The sequence below is a fragment of the Malaclemys terrapin genome, chromosome 1 (genome assembly GCF_027887155.1).
Source record: "Malaclemys terrapin pileata isolate rMalTer1 chromosome 1, rMalTer1.hap1, whole genome shotgun sequence".
In the NCBI taxonomy this organism is placed as follows: Eukaryota; Metazoa; Chordata; order Testudines; family Emydidae; genus Malaclemys; species Malaclemys terrapin.
This window is the reverse complement of record NC_071505.1, coordinates 352126300-352146681: the sequence shown is the minus strand read 5'-3', so window position 1 is coordinate 352146681 and position 20382 is coordinate 352126300. Positions and strand designations below refer to the sequence as shown.

Genomic DNA, 20382 nt, shown 5'->3' with positions numbered 1-20382 from the left:
TCGTCAAGGTGGTTTTATTATTTCCCTGAAACTGAGGAGTTCCGTCATCAAAAGTGGCTCTGTAGTGTGTACACCTCCCCTGTTTCTTTGCCAAAAGCTCCTTTTTGGCAAAAACCTTGGCAGTGTAGACAAGGCCTAAGGAACAATGATGAATAATGAGTATCCACACTCGTGTTTACTGCTGGGGCCTATTAAAGTTTCCCAAACCATGATGTGTAGGAACTATTGAGGCAGGGATAACCATGACACATGGAATTGGTATTACTAGGGTCATGTGTTCATAATTCATTAATCTGAATAATAAAAAATGTCATTTTTCAGTGTGTGAAATGCGACAAATCTGCTTCACCCATGAGAACAGCCTTCAGTAGTGCATGTAGTGTCTCATATTTTAACATTGTATCTCCATCCAGACATTTGTACTGCAACCATCACCCTAGACCCTGGGCACATACAGGAAGTCAGCGGAACGTACGGTACATGCAGGAGACACTGTTCTGTCTCAGAGTTGGACACCTTCTCCCCTACTCCATGTCAGATTCCAACACAACCGACTTCACCAACCCCTCCACCTTCATCCTGCTGGGCATTCCTGGCCTGGAGGTGGCCCATATCTGGATCTCCATCCCCTTCTGCACCATGTACGCCATAGCCGTCTTGGGGAACTTCACCATCCTTTTCATTGTGAAAAGGGAACCGAGCTTCCATGGGCCCATGTACTATTTCCTCTGCATGCTGGCCGTCACCGACCTGGTCCTGTCCACATCCATCCTGCCCAAAATGCTGAGCATCTTCTGGTTCAATTCCAGGGAGATCGATTTCAGTGCCTGCCTCACCCAGATGTACTTCATTCACTGCTTCTTAGAGATGGAGTCTGGGATCCTTGTGGCCATGGCTTTGGATCGCTATGTAGCCATCTGCCACCCCCTGAGACATTCCACCATCCTGACAAACCCCGTTGTGGCCAAGATCGGCCTGGCTGTGGTGCTGCGCGGTGGCCTGGTCATACTGCCATATCCCTTCCTGGCTAGCCAGTGGCCATATTGCAGAACCAACATCATCCCTCAGCCATACTGCGTGCATATAGCTGTGGTGAATCTGGCCTGTGCTGACACCCGTGTCAGTAGTTACTATGGCCTCTTTGTGCTATTCTGTGTGAAGGGTCTGGATATGATTTTTATTGCCATGTCCTATATCCAGATCATCAGGGCCATCTTAAGCCTTCCCACAAAGGACGCCCAAGTCAAGACTTTTGGGACCTGCGTCTCCCACCTCTTTGTTATTTTAGCCTTTTACATCCCTGGTCTCTTCTCCTCCCTCATGTACCGATTTGGCCAGAATGTGCCTGGGCATTTTCACGTTCTCATTGCCAATGTGTATGTCTTGATTCCCCCTGTGCTAAACCCCATCATCTATGGAGTTAGGACCAAACAGATCCAGGACAAGCTGCTCCGGCTTTTTATTCATGATGGGGACTAAAGTTTTCTCAAGTTTACTCTGAGATTGAGTTCTGTGCAGAGTTGGCTGGTGACATGGTGCTGGTCCCTCTTTCCTGAGCCACTGACTGGACAGTCAAAGTGACATTAAATCCTTTCCTGGCCTTACTGTGCTGTGTCAGAGTGACTGAGGTATATATCTGTGTACAACTCACTAGCTTATAGGATTGCAATGTTTGTAAATGCTGGTAACTGGACTCCTGAGGCCACCTGCCCTGCCCTGCCTATTCCCCAAGGTCCTGCCCCCTGCCCCACCTCTTTCCACAAGGCCCCTCCCCCTGTCCCAGATAACACCAGGGGAATGTCACAATTACCCAGTCCACACCTCCCTCAATGTGGAGAGGACACGTGGTTATCTTTTTAACCTGCGCTGAGATTTACCAAGCAATTGAACCAAAACACATGTTTTAGGTAAAATATACATTAATTTATTAACTACAGAAGATAGATTTGAAATGATTATAAGCAGCAGACATCAAGATCAGAGTTAGTTATGAAAGAAACAAAAATAAAAATAAAATATAATATAAAAATAAAGTGCTGATCAAAGGGGAGAGCCTGGCTGAAAGGCAACAAACCAGACTGGTGTCATTCGGTTGCACAATCCAAGCAGCAGCTTACATACCAGAGGCTGTACAGGAACAGCCCAGGAGTGGGGGTTCTCACAGCAGAGCAGGATAAGGCTGGCTCCCAGAGTCGAGGACTGGAGCGACCTAGCAGATCACCAGTCCAGAAAATACCAGAGGCACAAGGGCACCCTGGGCCGGATGCACTAGACTCTCCCTGACCAGTCCCGCACAGCACACTGCCCAGCTTTCAGTGATCAGACCTCTGACACACCTGTTGCCCCCCCCCTGGTCTTTGTCTCACTTTCCAGGCAAAGTGTTAGCTGGTTGTATCCCTGTCCTGGGTCTCAGATTATGAAGGGCAATGGCCATTACATATATGCAGGCAGCTGCAGCCTTCTCACTTGCCCTCGAGGGTTTCAGCAAAAGTCACACACCCTTATTCTCACCAACAAACATTCTTGAAATACGTAGGGAAACTGAGGTACACCCAGTATTCAAGCAACATAGTATGAATCACATAGGATCACATGCAAGATAACAAGGGAAGACTCCCACTTTGTCAAAAATTCCATGATCAAATAACAATATAGCAATAGGGATACACTACTGACCAGGATCGTGATAATGACTGTGAAATGTTCAGGGAGGTTAGAGAGGCTATAAAAATAAAAAAAAAAATCAATAATAATGGGGGATTTCAACTATCCCTATATTGACTGGGTACATGTCACCTCAGGATGGGATGCAGAGAGAAAGTTTCTTGACACCTTCAAGTTTCAGAGTAGCAGCCGTGTTAGTCTGTATCCGCAAAAAGAAGAACAGGAGTACTTGTGGCACCTTAGAGACTAACAAATTTATTAGAGCATAAGCTTTCGTGGACTACAGCCCACTTCTTCGGATGCATCCGAAGAAGTGGGCTGTAGTCCACGAAAGCTTATGCTCTAATAAATTTGTTAGTCTCTAAGGTGCCACAAGTACTCCTGTTCTTCTTTTTGACACCTTCAGTAACTGCTTCTTGGAGCAACTAGTCCTGCAACCCACAAGAGGAGAGGCAATTCTTGATTCAGTCCCAAGTGGAGCACAGGATCTGATCCAAGAGGTGAATACAGCTGGGCCGCTTGGTATTAGTGACCATAATATAAATAAATTTAGCATCCCTGTGGCAGGGAAAACACTACAACAGCGCAAGACAGTAGCATTTGTATTTATAAAGGGGGATTACACAAAGATGAGGAAGATTGTTAAACAAAAATTAAAAGTTCCAATGACAAAAGTGAAATCTCTGCAAGCTGCATGGAAACTTTTTAAAGACACCGTAAGAGAGGCTCAATTTAAATGTATCCCCCAAATTAAAAAACATAGTAAGAGAACCAAAAAAGTGCCAACATGACTCAACAACCAAGTCAAAGAAGCAGCGAGAGACAAAGGGGCATCTTTTAAAAAGTGGAAGTTAAATCCTAGTGAGAAAAATAGAAAGCAGGATAAACTCTGGCAAGTGAAGTGCAAAAATATAATTAGTAAGGCCAAAAAAGAATATGAAGAACAGCTAGCCAAAGATTTAAAAAGTAACAGCAAAAAAAAAAAAAAAAAGTAAGTACATCAGAAACAGGAAGCCTGATAAACAACCAGTGGGGCCACTGGACGATTGAGATGCTAAAGGAGTACTCAAGGAAAATAAGGCCATTGCTGAGAAACTAAATGAATTCTTTATATAAATCTTCATGTCTGAGTATGTGTCGTGTCTTCCTAGACATTTCCTGATCTACTTACATATCTGTGGTTTCAAATGTGTAGTTTCTCAGTATGATACCGAGGATTTTTCATACCTGTCCCCAATCTTCTTACAGCATAGCTGCTGCCCTGTCCGCCCCTCTAGCCAGTAGAAGCCCCACAGACAGACAAAAAAGGGAGGGTTTTTTTCAATGTTAAAAAGTTCTAGCTTTTCCATTGGCTCTTTTGGTCAGGTGCCAACTCACTTCCTTTTACCTCTGCATAGCACTGAGACCCGTTAACCCTTTACAGGGAAAGCAAGTAGAGAACAGCTACTAAGAGGAATTGTATAGCTAACTGGCTGGCTGGGAATCCATAAAAGGGAGCTACCCCCCCCCCCTTCATTTATCAAACTTGTCCAATGCACCTCACTCTAGTGGATTGGGGGCAGACATCCATGCTGATCCTCCTGTACTTCTTTGCATTGTTTGACATTGTTAACAATGAGATACCGCTGTCTCACGTAAGAGGCAGCGGGAGTCCAGAGGGATGCACTAAAAGGGTCTGAATCCTTCTTGGTGGGATGAACCCAATTATCAGTGATGGGAAACTGCACCTCCAGCACTAGACCCCTCCCTGGTTGAGTCCCACAAGAATCAGTTCTCTCTCAGGGGTTTTTCAAAATCTCCATGCAGCCACTATGGGAACTGGTCACACAACACAGACTCAAACACCAGCAGTATGCAGGTGACACCGAGCTCCTCCCTCTACTTCCTGTTTGACCACACCACTATCGCCAAGATGGCCTAGTTCTTGGATGGAACAGGTTGCTGAAGCTGAACCCAAGCAAAACAGAGGTGATGCTTGTGGGCAGAGCTAAATATTTTGTAGAGTTGACAGCTGCGATGCAGCCTTCTTTGGCTGAAGGTTCACACTCACAGCTGGACAATTCAGTCCATAGTCTAGAGGGCTCTTGGACACCTTGCTGATGCTGAGCTCTCTCATAGCAGTGTCTGTGAGTAGTGCTTTCTACCATCTCCGGTTGACTAGGAGACTCCATCCCATCCTGGTGGATGATGAGCTGGCTTTAGTTACACAGACCTTAGTCACTCTTGTCTGGACTGTAGAACATCAAGTCAAGATCATGGTCTTGCTCCTTACCTTCAATGTACCCAAAGGCCTTGGGACCAACAGACCCTAAGTTCAAGCAACTGCACTTCTCTGGCATAATGGGACTCTCAACAGCAGGGGGAAAGCTCGTCAGTGCAGGAGACAGAACTTTCTCAGAGGAAAGTGCAAAGCTGCCCCAGGACCTCAATGAGCTCAGTCTCTTAACGAGGAAATGGTTATGGAGTGACGTGATTGCATTCTATTAGCACTTATAAATGGAAACAGAAATGTGATAAGAGCAGGCTTTTAAAGCTAGAAGGTAAAGGTCTAACAAGAGTCAGTGTCTGGGCATTGAACGTAGACAAATTGAAATTAGAGACAAAGTGGAATTTGTCATCACTGAGGGTAATTGACCATTGAAACACTTTAGCAGGGATCGTGGTGTGTCTCCATCACTGGCCACGTTTGAATCAAGATGGGATGTTTTTCTCAAATATCTACTCTAGTTCAAACAGGAATTAATCAGAGCAGTCCTACAGCCTGTGCAATGCAGAAGGTCAGAGCAGGGTCCCTCCTGGCCATATAATCTACAATTCTATCTAGAGTCCCCTGCAAGGATAATATTTGTGTGGGCCTCAGTCTGTGTCCTTGTCACACCCTGGGTGCCATATTTGGGGTCTGGGCAGGTTGAAAGGAACACAGGAAATTCAAAGCTCAATGATGCTGGCTACTCAATGCCTCTGATAGAAAATGAACCAGACTGCCTGTGATTCTTTGTGCACCCCTACGTCTCTCTCTATAACACTCCCAGTGTCCTTCAGTGCACGAACCAAACTGTTGTGTTTCTGCTGCTTTCTATCTATAATTCCAGGTGCACAGAACTCTATGTTTTTTGCTGCCCCAAGCATGGCAGGCAGGTGGCTTTTGGCCTGCGGGAGGTCCGCTGGTAATGCGGATTCGGCGGCGTGCCTGCGGGAGGTTCACCGGTCCCACGGCTAGCTGCTGCCGAATTACCGCCGAAGCTGTGGGACTGGCGGACCTCCCGCAGGCATTCCGCCGAACTGTTGCCCTCACGGCGACCGGCAGGCCGCCCCCCGCAGCTTGCCACCCCAGGCACATGCTTGGTGCGCTGGTGCCTGGAGGCGCCCCTGACTGAACTCCAGTGTGTGTCTGAAGAATGGAACATGTGCAATCTCCTGCTCTGACCTCACTGGCCTGAGCACTCTTGCAGGTTGGGCTCATTAGCTTCAGCTCAGTTAGGAATTCTTCAAAGGATTCACCTTCATTTTCTTTTTTAAGGTGAAACTTTCACCTTTCAAATGTTTGATCTTTTGTGCTACACAAGGCTCTTCACATTTCTGTAACGTATGTAATAACCTGCTCTCTCTGCTTCACCGCGGCTATGTCTACACTACACACCTTACAGCAGCACAAATGGACTGCAGCAGCCGCGCCATGGCAAGGTCTGCTGTGTAGCCGCTCTATGCTGGCAGGATAGAGCTCCCCGCCATCATAATTAAACCACCCCTATTCTGCGGAAGGAGCTGTGTCGGCTGGAGAGCGTCTCCTGCCAACATGGGGCTGTCCACACCGGCGCTTTTGTCGGTGAAACTTTTGTCGGTCAGGACTGTGTTTTTTTCACAACCCTGACAGAATAATTTTACCGACAATAGTGGTAGTGTAGACAAAGCCTGAGTTGCATGCTAGTAAAGCCATCCACTGCCTTAAGTCCTGCAATGTTTAAGAAGATTACTATGTTCTGCTGGTTTCAGAGTAACAGCCGTGTTAGTCTGTATCCGCAAAAAGAAGAACAGGAGTACTTGTGGCACCTTAGAGACTAACAAATGTAATGTTCTGCTGGTCTCCTTTCTCACCAAACCCAGCTGCTTGCATAGATATATCTCAAAACTCTGCCTGAATCTCTTCTCGGAGTCTGCTGCATCACCTGAGAGTTTCAACTCCTTGGGGTGACAAAGAGTCCTGTGGCACCTGTGACAAAGTTCCTCCTCTATCTTGGTGGGTCCTGCGCTTATTGGCTGATTTTCTTGCCTCAGAGATTCACCATGTGGGTTGGGGAACAGCCCAGAGACCTTCCCCTCTGGAAGAACCCACAGTCCAGGTCAATTGGGAGGTTTGGGGGGAACCCAGGCCCGCCCTCTACTCCGGGTTCCAGCCCAGGGCCCTGTGGACTGCAGCTGTCTATAGTGCCTCCTATAACAGCTGCATGACAGCTACAACTCCCTGGGCTACTTCCCCATGGCCTCCTCCAAACACCTTCCTTATTCTCACCACAGGACCTTCCTCCTGGTGTCTGATAACACTTGTGCTCCTCAGTCCTCCAGCAGCACACCCTCTCACTCTCAGCTCCTTGTGCCTCTTGCTCCCAGCTTCTCACACTCGCACCACAAACTGAAGTGAGTTCCTTTTTAAACCCAGGTGCCCTGATTAGCCTGCCTTAATTGATTCTAGCAGCTTCTTCTTAATTGGCTCCAGGTGTCCTAATTAGCCTGCCTGCCTTAACTGGTTCTAGCAGGTTCCTGATTACTCTAATGCAGCCCCTGCTCTGGTCACTCAGGGAACAGAAAACTACTCATCCAGTGTCCAGTATATTTGCCCTCTACCAGACTCCTGTACCCCACTGGTCTGGGTCTGTCACATATCCCTCCCCCATGCTCAACGCCAAGGGGTTGGGCAGCTTGGGATGCCAGACAGTGCACACGTGACAAGCCATTGGCGTAGCCATGACTGCTCCCTGCTCTGTGTTGCACATGGAACTGGAAAGATTGGAGAGATAAGAACCATCTGGTCATTCTTGTGTTCTTCTCCTTGTTCCACTGCATCCATTGAAGAGGGGCATCGTCGGTCATGAGGACAAATCTGTGCCAGAACAGGTAGTAGCGCAATGTTTCCATGGCCCATTTTACAGCGAGTCATTCTCTCTCCACCACTGCATATTTTTGTTCCCTTGGAAGGAGTTTCCAACTGAGGTATAGAATTGGGTGTTCCTCCTCCCCGACGATCTGTGATAGAACTGCCCCCAACCCTACTTCCGATGCATCGTCGGTAATACCCCACCACACTTAGGAACGCCCGGACTTGTTTCTTGCGACTTAGTCGGGGCCAATTTTGGATGGCCTCTAACTTGTTCACTTGGGGTTTTACCAAACCATTTCCCACAATGTAGCCATGATATTTGGCCTCTGTAAACCCTACAGCGCACTTGGCAGGGTTTGCTGTAAGGCCAGTTCGCCTGAAGGTATCGAGGACTGCCTCCACCTTCTCCAGGTGGGTTTCCCAGTCTGAGGTATGAATAACCACATCGTCCAAGTAGGCAGCAGCATAACTGTTATGCGGGCGTAATAGCTTGTCCATGAGGCGCTGGAAGGTAGCCGGGGCCCCATGTAGTCCAAAAGGGAGGACAGTATATTGAAAAAGACCCTCTGGTGTAGAGAATGCAGTCTTTTCCTTTGCGTCCTCTGCAAGAGGAATCTGCCAGTACACCTTTGTCAAGTCTAGGGTACTCAAGTACCGGGCATTACCCAGACGTCCACTAGCTCATCTATGCGAGGTATGGGGTACGCATCGAACTGGGATATTTCGTTTAGTCACCAGAAATCATTGCAAAATCTTGTGGTGCCATCAGGTTTGGCACCAGCAAGACTGTGCTGGACCACTGACTGTGGGATTCTTCAATGATCCTCAACTCCAGCATTTTTTTTACTTCTGCTTTTATTTCCTCCCTTTTTGACGCTGGCACCCGATAGGGCCTCTGTAGTGAGGCCGTATTGGCAAACCGGGAAGTGGGCGGGCTCAGCCGCCCACTACTAAAGGCCCCTCCTCCAGCCTAGCGGGAGGGACCACTGGACCCAGTACCAAATGATTACGTGGGACAACTAATAAAAAAACAGGGAGCAAGGTGACGGTCAAAGGTTCAAAATCAGGGAACCAGATGGGGACACCGAGCAGAGAACCCCGGACAGCGCCCACTGCTCCTCGAAGGTGGCAAGGGAGCCAGCGGACGCTGCCCAGTGAAACTCCGCACGGAGACGTGAAACCAAAGAGGTGTGAAAGTAGGCCCCACAGTCGCAAAGCACCCCCTCGTCCAACATCTTCTCCCTGGTATTATAGATGGTGAGTTTGGCCAGGGCCAGGAAGAGGTTGACGAGGAGGTCTCGCGACTTAGTGGGGCCACGGACAGGGTGTGCATAAATAAACAAGTGCGGGGAAAAGTGCAGCCAGAACCTCAACAAGAGGTTCTGGAGAAGCCGGAAAAGGGGCTGCAGCCTGGCGCACTCAAGGTAAGCGTGTGCCAGGGTCTCCCTAATGCCACAAAATGGGCAGGCCTCAGGAATAGGGGTGAACCGCGCCAAGTACACGCCCGTGCTCACGGCCCCATGAAGGAGCCGCCAACCAATGTCCCCGGCGGGCCTTGGAACTAAGGTGGAATAAAGGCTGGCCCACCGGGGCTCCTCACCCTCCACAGGTAACAGATAGTCCCTCCACTTGGTGTCGGGGCGGGACACGAGGGTGAGGTGATGCAACGTGTGAAGCACGAGCGCGTACAGATAGTCCCTAGGCGCGGTTCGAAACTGGACCGGCTGCAAAGCGCGCAGCCGGCTCGGGTTATGGGAGCGGGAGAGCCGGGGGGGCTCATGGAACAGGGGCCCGAGAAAAAGGTCCGGAGGGCCCGGGGTGAGGGGTGGGCGGGGAACACCCTCCCGCAGGGCCCGCCACAGGAAGCTGAGAGCAGGAGGTGACAATGCAGCGCCCACCTCCTGGAGTACACGCAGAGGGGTCGCGAGGGTGGAGAGCCCCATGCGCCGACCAAGCGCGCGGGGATCCACCCAGTCCCCTCTGGTGTAGTCCAGGAGGTCTCCGACCCTGGTGGTTTCCGCCAGGACCAACCTCCGGCTCACCGAGGGCGACTCCGCCACCTGCACACGAAGATTGGGATTGTGCAGCAGGGGCTCCGCGAGGAGATCCGCGCCCTCGGTGGCCACAATGGACCTGGTCGCCGAGAAAAGCTTCCAGGTCCGGAGAAGGTCCTGGTAGAAGACCGGCAGCTCCGAGAGGTCTCGCGGAAGACCTCTCGGATGAAGAAAAAGGAGCTGCCGGTCGTATCGGAGCCCTCGGAGGCGGCGGAGGAAGGCGTGCGCTAACGTGCTCCATGCCGGACTACCTTCACCATAAAGGAGCCTCTGCAGGGCCTGGAGGCGGAAGACATGGACCTGGCTACGAAGGCAGACCAGGCCCTGTCCCCCCTCCTCCAGGGGAAGACTCAGAACCCCCGCAGAGACCCAGTGCAGTCCAGGCCAGAAGAACTCCAGGGCTATCCTCTGGAGCCTGGCCAGGAGTCCCGGGGTCGGGCTCAGGGTGTTGAGCCGGTGCCAGAGCATGGACAGGACAAGCTGGTTCAGCACCAGCGCCCTCCCCCGCAGGGAGAGACACCGGAGCAGTCCCGTCCATCTCCGCAACCGCTCACGCACCCTGGCCTCCAAATCTAGCCAGTTCTCCGGCGGAGAGGGATGCGTGGCGGAAAGATAAACGCCCAGATAGAGCAGCGGGCCCGCGCTCCACCGAATGGCTTGAAGCGCGGGTGGGAGGGAGCCCGCCTGCCAACCGTCCCCGACCACCAGGCCAGAGCTCTTGGCCCAGTTGACCCGGGCGGAGGAGGCGGTCGAATAAACGGCCTGGCAGGCCTCCACCCGCACCAGATCCTCAGGGTCCTGGACCACGAGGAGCACGTCGTCGGCGTACGCCGACAGGACCAGCCGCAGCTCCGGCTCCCGGAGCACCAACCCTGCTAACCTCCGGCGGAGGAGGCAGAGGAAGGGCTCGATCGCCAGAGCGTACAGCTGGCCCGAGAGGGGGCACCCCTGCCGTACTCCCCGCCCAAAGCTGACCGGCTCGGTCAGGGTCCAGTTGAGCCTGACCAGACACTCCGCCTCAGCGTACAGCACCTGGAGAAAGCCCACAAACTGGGGCCCGAAGCCGAATGCCCGCAGAGTGCCCAGGAGGTACCCGTGGTCCATCCTGTCGAACGCCTTCTCCTGGTCCAGAGACAGGAGGGCGAACGACAGACCATCCCTACGTCCCAGCTCTAATAGGTCCCGGACCAAGTACAGGTTGTTAAAGATGCTCCGGCCCGGGACGGCGCAGGTCTGGTCGGGGTGGACCACGTCCGCCAGCACGGACCCCAGCCGCAGCGAGATGGCCTTCGCTACGACCTTATAGTCCGTGCTGAGGAGCGAGATGGGACGCCAGTTTCGTAAATCGCGGAGGTCCCCCTTCTTCGGCAACAGGGCGAGCACTGCTCGCCTGCACGAGAGAGGGAGGACCCCGCTCTGCAAGGACTCGGCCCAGACGGTGACGAGGTCTGGGCCGAGGACGTCCCAGAACACGCGGTAAAACTCCACGGTCAGCCCGTCCATGCCTGGAGATTTGTTAGTGGGCATGAGCCGGAGGGCCGCCGAGAACTCAGCCAGAGAAAGAGGCAGCTCCAGCCGGTCTCGGCCGCCCGCGCTGACCGTCGGGAGCTCGGTCCAGAGCACCCTGCAGGCCTCGGCGTCGGTCGGATCTGGGGAGAAAAGAGCGGCGTAGAAGGCCCTGGCCCTGCCACGCATCTCCTCCGGATCCGTGAGGGGGGCGCCGTCCTCCGCCAGGAGGCAGGTGACATGCTGTTTGGCCCCCCTCCATTTCTCCAGAGCGTAGAAGAAGCGGGAGCCGCGATCCATCTCCCGAAGGAGACGGATGCGGGATCGAACAAACGCGCCCCGGGCCCGGTGGTCTTCCAGGGCCCGGAGCTCCTCCCGCTTCTCCCGGTACGCCGCGCGGAGGGGTGGATCCTCGGGGCCGGAGGCCAGACGCCTCTCCAGCTCCAAAACCTCCCGCTCCAACTGCCCTAACAACGCATCCCGCCGCCGGCTGGTGCCCCGGGTGTAGTTCCGGCAGAAGAGCCGCGCGCGGACCTTCCCCACATCCCACCACCGCCGCGCCGAGGGAAAGGCGCGTCGCTGCCCCCGCCAGGCCAGCCAGAACTCCCGGAAGGATGCCACGAAGCCCACGTCCTCCAGCAAACTATTATTAAAATGCCAATAGGCCGGCCCCGGCCGCTCGGAACTGAGAGAGGCCGTCACGGTCACCAGGTGGTGATCTGAGAACGGGGCCAGCCGGACGCTGGAGGCATGGGCCCGCGCCAGATGAAAACGGGACAGATAAATGCGGTCCAACCGGGAGTGGCGTGACCGGTCGTCCTCCACCCGGACATAGGTGAAGGTGGTGTCGTCGTCCGGGTGGTGGTCGCGCCAGACGTCCACCAGGGAGTGATGGTCTACGATCTCCCTGAGGACGCCCGCGGCTGCCTGGGAAGACTCAGGCCCGGAGCGGTCCCGGTCCTCGAGGGTGGTGTTAAAGTCCCCGCCCAGGACCAGGCACTCGCGAGAATCCAGAGTGCCGAGGAAGGCCGCCGCCCGCTGATAGAAAGGCACGCGTTCCGAGCCCGTGGTCGGGGCATAGACGTTGACCAAGTTCAGAACCAGCCCCTCCACACGGGCCCGGACGTGCAGCAGGCGGCCTGGCACGACCTCGGCGACCCCCAGCACCTCAGGCCGCAGCCCCGGGGAGAACAGGGTGGCCACTCCAGCCGAATGGGCGCTGAGGTGGCTAAAATAAACCCCGTCTCCCCACTCCAGCCGCCAGCTAGCCTCGACGGCCGGAGCCGTGTGGGTCTCCTGCAGGAAAATCACAGAGTACCCCCCCTCCCGAAGGAAGGAGAGCACCTGGCTCCTGCGGAAACCCACCCTACAGCCCCGGGCGTTCAACGACGCAAAGGTGGTAGCTGTCATACGGAGGGCTGGGGCAGATCCTCACGGGCGGAGGGATCATCGGCCCCCAGCGGGCCCCGCAAGATCCCGGTTTCGACTCCGAAGGTCAAAAGGGAGTCGCGGAATCTGCGGGCCCGCCGATAGGCCGCGATGTCCCGCCGACCGGATCCCCGCCCCTCCCCCAAAAGCGCCTTCACGGCCCGGAGGACGAGATGGAAGTCCCCCCAGCGCTGAAGGGCGAGCCGCACCTTACCCTGGGAACCACGGGAATCCGATAGAAAGAGGCGCAGCTCATCCCGCAGCGCGGAGGGGGAGGCAGCGGCCAAGCCGCCGCCATCCTCCGGCGGGGCCCCTGAAGGGTCCTCGCGGCCCACGGTGACGGACAAACAAGGGGCCGAGCTCCGGCGCTGCTGCGCTGGGCAGCCCGTCCCCATCCCCGGCAAAGGAGAGAGCGGCTGAGGGAACAACGCAGCCCCAACAGTGGCAGGAAGGGGAGACACGAAAACCGCCCCCTGAGGGTTGTCTGCAGGCAACGGAGATGCGACAACCCCGGGGGCGGCAGTAACACCAGAGGCGGCAAAAGGAGACACCTCGGGGACAGGATCTGGGGCAAGGGCGGGAGTAGGGGCGGGGCTCGAGACGGGAACAGGGACTTGGGCAGGAGAGGGGACAGGATCAGGGACGGGAACGGGAACGGGCTCCCCATCTCCCGCTGTCAAGCCGCTAGACTGCGGCTCCCCTCGGCCAAGGTCAGCATCCGAGGGGACGGAGGCAGCAGGGGCAGGGGAAGCCTCAGGGGCAGGAACGATGGAAGGGGCAGGATCGGGGATAGGAACCGGCCGCTCAGCAACGGCCGTCGCCCCGAGGGGCTCGGCGGCCGTGCACGGGATGGTAGTTGCGGCCGGGCTGGCGGGTAGGGCTAAGGGTTCTCCCAGGACTAAGTCGGGAGCGGCAGAGTGGGGCGAGGAACCGGGAGCAGGAGAAGGGGGCGGGACTAAGCCAGCACCCGGATCGGGGCCCGCTGGCAGAGGGTTGTCCTCCCCTTGGGTAACCGGGGTCAGACCCAGGGCCTCGATCTCATCGAAAATGGAGGCGAAAGCGGTCCCCTCGGCCCCGGCGACCTCCCCGCCAGTCACGGAGACAAAGGCCGCCCCGGCATCGGCGGCGGCGGCGGGGGGCACGGACGGAGCAAGGGCCGGGAGAACCGCTACGGAAGCCTCCTCAGGCGTGGGCTCAACAAAGGGGACAGAAGTTTCCCCAGCCACTGCCACGGCATCCACGGTCTCCATGGCCGGCACCTCCTGCTGGGCACCGTCCGGGGGCACGGAAACAGAACTAACAACGTCGGCCCCCCGCGGCATCTTTCGGGGGGCCTGCTCTCCCTCCTCATCAGAGGGGAGGGAGAGAGCCCACGACCTGCGGGCACCGCGCTTCCCCCGGACGGTCACCCAGCCCCCCGAGGTGGAAGAGGAGGTGGAGGGCCGGTCAGCAGGGGCAGGGCCAGAGGGCAAGGGCGATGGCTCCGGGGCTCGGGGCGGCAGGGTCGGAGGGACAGCAGGGGCGAGGGAAACCTCCCCCTGGGGCGGGCCCTTCCCCGCGGCCGGCAGAAGCCGCCCCGCCCTCTCCTCCACATGCCCCGCCGATCCAGGGTCGGCGACGGCAAGGCCCGCCCTCCCGGCCGTCTCCGCGGCCAGAGCGGGAACCGCGGCAGAAGGAGGAGGGGCGGCGGCAGCAGCAGTGTCCGAACCGCCAGGGTTGCCGGCGATGACAGGGCCGGCACCCTCCCGGGCCCCGGGGGTCTCGGACACCCCTCCAGGCCGGGCCAGGGGACAGTCCCTCCGGACATGCCCCGGCGCCCGGCAGAGGAAGCACCGGGCCTCCCCCGTCGAATAGTGGACCCGATAATGGACCCCCCGGTAGGGCACCAGGAAGGACCCCTCGAGCGCCACTCCGGCACCCGCCGCCGGTGGCAGCTGAAGCTGGACCTGCCGGCGGAAAGACAGGATGTGCCGGAGGGCAGGGTCCGTACAGCCCAATGAGAGAGAGCTCAGAATGGAGATGGGCTTCCCCAGGGTGGAGAGGGCCGGCAACAGGGCGGCGTTGGGGAGGTAGGGCGGGACGGAGGTCAAGAGCACCCGTACGCCCAGGTCCTCCAGGGGTTCCAAGGGCACAAACACGCCTCCCACTGCCAGGCCTCGTTCCACCGCCTCCTGCGCAGCGGCCACCGATGCCAGGAAGAACACGGCCTTCCCGTACATCTTGGAGGCCGCCACGATGGCCGTAGGCCCCACCACCCTCGCCAACGCCCGCACATAGGTCTCAATGTGGGGCGAGGCAGGCACCAAATGGCAACGGACGCCATGCCTCCTAGTCAGCGAGGGGAAGGGGCCGTGGTCACCAGGGACAGGCCCAAAGGCGGCGGTCGGGGTGGACGACGGGGCGGCACGCAAAGAGGCGGCGGCCACCTGGGCGTATGCTCTGGGGGCCGGAGGTGGAGCGCCACCAGAGCTGGTGGAAGGGACGGCAGGAGAGGGAGGGGCCGCGGCCGGTGTTGGGGCCGCAGCGGGGACCGTAGCCCTGCCCGCAGGAGGTCTGGCTCCACGGGCGGGGCCCTTGCCCTTCTTCCTCCCTTGGCCCTTCCTGCCGGTGGAGGGGGCAGCCGTGGCAGCGGCGGTATCCGGGACAGGGCCAGCCGAGGGGCCGGCCACTGGGGTGGGCGGGGACGACGGGGCAGGGGCAGGGGCAGAGTCCCCCGCCATCACAACCTGCAGCCGCTCCTCCCCTCTAGGCAAAAGACAACACAAAGGGGGGGGGGGTGAACAGTGCAAAAGGGGAGGGGGCAACAAAACGGGGGCACAAGCGCGCGCGGGGGGGGCGAAGGGGGGGGTGCACCGGAGCAGCGGCTCGGAAACAGAATGGAATGTCCAGCCAGCTGCAGCCCAAGGACAAGGAGGGGTAGGAGGAAAAACTCCAGCCAGCCGCAGCCCAAGGACAGGGCCGGGAACACAGCCAGCAGGCTAGGAACCGAGGGGGGGGGGAATGGGCACCAAACAAAATAAACCGAAGGGGCTCAAAAGGAGGGGGGTAGGGTAGGGCCAACTAATACAAAGGGGGCTACAGGGAGGGGACCCCACCAGCGAAACGTAGTTGGGGGGCAGGAGAAGTCCAGGGCGAAGGAAAAGGTGCACCCACAGCGTTCGCGAAGCGCAGGCTCCGCCGTTCACTGCTGCAAGTAAACAGTCCCGGACGATGGAAATGGCGGGGGGAGCAAACAGCCCTGCCGAGGGGCGAAAAGCAGGTCCAGGTGGCACGCGGGGCGGTGGAGGGGTTGTCGGCAGCTGTCGGCGGTGGGGGTGGTGGTAGAGGGGGAGTAGATGAACGAAGGGGGGGGCACCGCACCCCCCCCGCACCCCCTTCAACAGTCCGCTACGGGGGACGGGACAGCAGGATCCCAAGTCGACCTCGGAGCTTCCTGGCAAGCGACGGCTTCCAGTCCGAGGAATTACAAACGAGAGGCTCAGTACCGTCCACACTCCTAACGCGACTGGGGGCACCACCACCCCAGGAGCAAAGATGGCAAAGTCACTCAAAACACAGTCCTCAAACAACCCCCTCCACAATCTCCCGAACCAGGGACGCAGTCTCTTCGCACTCCGCGACGGAGGCAGCGGCTCCCACACAGGAACAGCAGCAGCAGCGAGCGGCAGTCAGCCGGCCGGGCAACCGGCCAGGCAGGCAAGCAAGCAGGCGGGTGGGCCCCCAGATGGTATCGGTGTTGGCGTTGGGGGGCCGATGCTTCTCCCTCCGGAGGCGAGGGCGAGAGGGGGGGCAGGCCGGCAAGGCCCCCCCCTCCGCACTCCTCACTCACGCACGCAGCAGCAGCAGCGGCAGCAAAAGCAGCAACAGCAGCAGCAGAAAGGGGCCAGGGAGAACGGAGGGAGAAGGGAGCACAGAAAACTCCAGCCGGCTCCCAACGGCCCCTGAGGGAGAGGAGCCTGAATTGGCACCCAAGTGGGCGGAGCCACCGCCACCTGTTCCCGCCCCCCGGAAGTCAAGGGGCGGGACAGGAAGTATAAGAGCCAGGCCCCAGCCCTCAGTTAGAGCCCAGCAGCCGGAGAGGCCAGACGTGCCGGTGCGAGCTCCGGCGAGACCAAGGCTTCCCAGAGCCAGGTACCCGGACACGGACGGACCGAGCTGCCCCAGAGCCAGATACCCGGACACCGACCGACCGGACCTCCCCAGAGCCAGGTACCCCGACGCGGATTGGCCAAGCCTTCCCCAAGCAAGGTACCCCGAGGTAGACTGGCCACCCTTGCCCCGAGCATGGTACCCCGAGGAGGGGCCCGAGCGCCCCCCTGACCGGAGACCGGAGGAGCAACCCGACCCGGACGACCCTCTGCGAAGTGAGGAACCCATGGTGTGGGACCCCGTTGCCGAGCCCAGCGGGGAGCAGGTACAAATGGAGGAGGAAATGGAAATCAGCCCGGGGGTAGCTGACCCCAGTCTAGCTACAACAGAGAGCGAACCCATGTTGGTGTGTTGCGGTCAGGACCCCACCAACACAGCGGCAGACTGACTGCCGCTCTTAGGGCCCCGGGCTGGGACACAGTGGAGTGGGTGGGCCTGTGTCCCCCCTGCCACCCCACTTAACGGGTGGCAGTCTCCCCCTCCAGCCAGCGCTCTGGCACCGCCACTGAGCTATTGCTTGCTGCCCTGAACGAGTGCTTGTTGCCCCACCCTGACTGAGCGTCTGGGGCGTCCCGAGTTTGTCCGTGCTCAGCTCCTGATACCCAGACCTGAACCCGAACCCCTGAACTATTGTTTGTTGCCCCGCCCTGACTGAGGGCCTGGGCCTACTAACTTTGTCTGGGCTCAGCCTGAAGGAAGGTCCTGAGCCCCTGAACTATTGTGTGCTGCCCCGCCCTGACTGAGGGCCTGGGGCTACTAACCCTGCCTGGGCTCAGCCTGAAGGAAGGTCCTGAGCCCCTGGACTATTGTGTGCTGCCCCGCCCTGACTGAGGGCCGGGCCTGAACCCCTGACTTTACTGCTCAGCCTGAAGGAAGGTTCTGAGCCCCCTGGACTATTGTGTGCTGCCCCGCCCTGATTGAGGGCCGGGCCTGAACCCCTGACTTTACTGCTCAGCCTGAAGGAAGGTCCTGAGCCCCCTGGACTATTGTTTGTTGCCCCGCCCTGATTGAGGGCCGGGCCTGAACCCCTGACTTTACTGCTCAGCCTGAAGGAAGGTTCTGAGCCCCCTGGACTATGGTGTGCTGCCCCGCCCTGATTGAGGGCCGGGCCTGAACTCCTGACTTTACTGCTCAGCCTGAAGGAAGGTTCTGAGCGCCCTGGACTATTGGGGGTTGCCCTCCCCTGAATAAGGGCCTGGGACGTCCTGAGTTTGTCAGGGCTCAGCTCCGGATCCACGGAGCTGAGCGCCCGAACTATTGTCTATTGCCCCGCCCTGAGCTAGCGCGGGGGCTTGACTGACTTTGTAATCCCCAGCTCCGGCAGTGAGGACCGGAGCCCGGGCCTGAGTTACTGCCGGACCCTGACGGAGAGCAGGAGCTCATTGCAGAGGCCGTGTACCTTTGGCCTAGTCCCTGCCAGAGGGGCGGAACCCTGAGACCGATCCAGGCCGTGTAGTGAGGCGGCCTGGCCCCCGACGGCCCCTGAGAGGGCCCGACCCCCGCACCGGACGTTTACAGCCTCATTGTTACTCTGGCCCCAGGGTTCGTGATGATGTGGTGATATGTCTCGGTTGTTCGACCCGGTTTTGTCGAGAACACATCTTGGTTCCGGAAGATCATCTCAGACACCTCATTCTTCTGGTATGGTGTTAAATGGGGAGACACTCTCACCTGTTTGGAAGGCTTGTTTTCCTGGGTTAGATCTTTTTGGACCATTGTGCATGCCTGTTGTGCATGCCAGGGTTTCAGAAGGTTAACGTGATAAATCTGATCTTGTTTTCTGCGTCCTGGCTGCCGCACCTTGTAGGTTACTTCCCCCACGGGTTCAACCACCTCATAGGGCCCCTGCCATTGGACCAGAAGCTTGCTTTCTGCCGTGGGTACCAACACCATAACCCGGTCCCCTGGTTGGAACTGTCGCACTTTTGCCTGGCAATTGTAATGGGTTTGCAGGGCCTCCTGTGCCTTCTCCAAATGTTCCCGTACAATATAGGTAATCCAGGCTATCCGGTCTCGCATCTGCATTACATGCTCTATTATATTTCTCCCCTCATTGGGTTCCTCTTCCCAGATCTCTTTGGCGATATCTAGTATGCCACAGGGGTGACGCCCATATAATAACTCACAGGGGGAAAACCCAGTTGAAGCCTGAGGTACCTCCTGGATAGCAAACATAAAGTAGGATAGTAGGGTGTCCCAATCCTTCCTGTCCTGACTTATCACCTTCCTTATCATAGCCTTGAGGGTTCGGTTAAACCTTTCTACCAACCCATCAGTCTGCAGATGGTAGACCGAAGTTCTCAGGGTATGTATATGGAGCAGCGTACAGAGGTCCTTCATTAGCTTCGACATAAATGGGGTTCCTTGGTCGGTTAATATCTCCTTCGGTAGCCCCATTCGGGCAAAGATCCCCACCAGCTCTTTGGCTATAGTTTTAGAGGCCGTGTTCCGCAGGGGGACGACTTCTGGGTAGCAAGTAGCCAATGGCAATATACAAAATGTAATATATATAACAAGAAGATAAATGGACACAAGTCAGATATCAGGAATGGCAATATACAAAAACCTGTAGGAGAACACTTCAACCTCCCTGGCCACACAATAGCAGATGTAAAGGTAGCCATCTTACAGCAAAAAAACTTCAGGACCAGACTCCAAAGAGAAACTGCTGAGTTCCAGTTCATTTGCAAATTTGACACCATCAGATCAGGATTAAACAAAGACTGTGAATGCCTAGCCAACTACAGAAGCAGTTTCTCCTCCCTTGGTGTTCACACCTCAACTGCTAGCAGAGCACCTCACCCTCCCTGATTGAACTAACCTCGTTATCTCCATACTGATTTATACCTGCCTCTGGAGATTTCCATTACTTGCATCTGAAGAAGTGAGGTTCTTACCCACGAAAGCTTATGCTCCCAATACTTCTGTTAGTCTTATAGGTGCCACAGGACCCTCTTTTGCTTTTTACAGATTCAGACAAACACGGCTACCCCTCTGATACTTGACACCATGCAAGGCACTGCATTTAGCCGTATGGAATGGAAATCTATCAACCTCTTGAAGAAACTTGCACAAATACAGACAGATATCATCTTCCTTTCCAAATGCAAATGGATGGCCATCATACCAAATGGACTGAAGGTGAAAAATCCATTGCTATCTACATACTGCACAGACCACAGTGAGAGATTATGCCATACATTATCAGAGAAACTGAGGAACCACCTGATCAACATCCTATACAGCAAACAGAAAAACATCAAGGAAGAGCTCTCCAACCCGGAGACTTTCATAAATAACCAACCCTCCACACAAATGGACTTTACTAAAATAAGACAGGAGATCTACATTACACACTTCACCTCTCTACAAAGGAAAAAGGACCGTAAGTTGTCTAAAATCCTACCTGCCACATGGGGCCACAACAGGGGTACCCCTAACTCACCCAGCAATATCGTCAATTTATCCAGCTACACACTCAACCCA

At 56.5% G+C, this 20382-nt stretch overlaps 1 protein-coding gene across 1 annotated transcript; it reads left to right on the top strand.

Annotated features, from left to right (window-relative positions):
- The first annotated feature begins 480 nt into the window (after positions 1-480).
- On the top strand, positions 481-1479 carry LOC128833182 (olfactory receptor 52R1-like). Its single transcript, XM_054021192.1, has one exon. The coding sequence runs from the start codon at positions 481-483 to the stop codon at positions 1477-1479; it is 999 nt and encodes a 332-aa protein (XP_053877167.1).
- The last annotated feature ends 18903 nt before the right edge of the window (positions 1480-20382 follow it).

Excerpts from the sequence above, each read along its gene's own strand:
- LOC128833182 (XM_054021192.1), top strand. The coding sequence starts at position 481 with ATGCAGGAGACACTGTTCTGTCTCAGAGTTGGACACCTTCTCCCCTAC.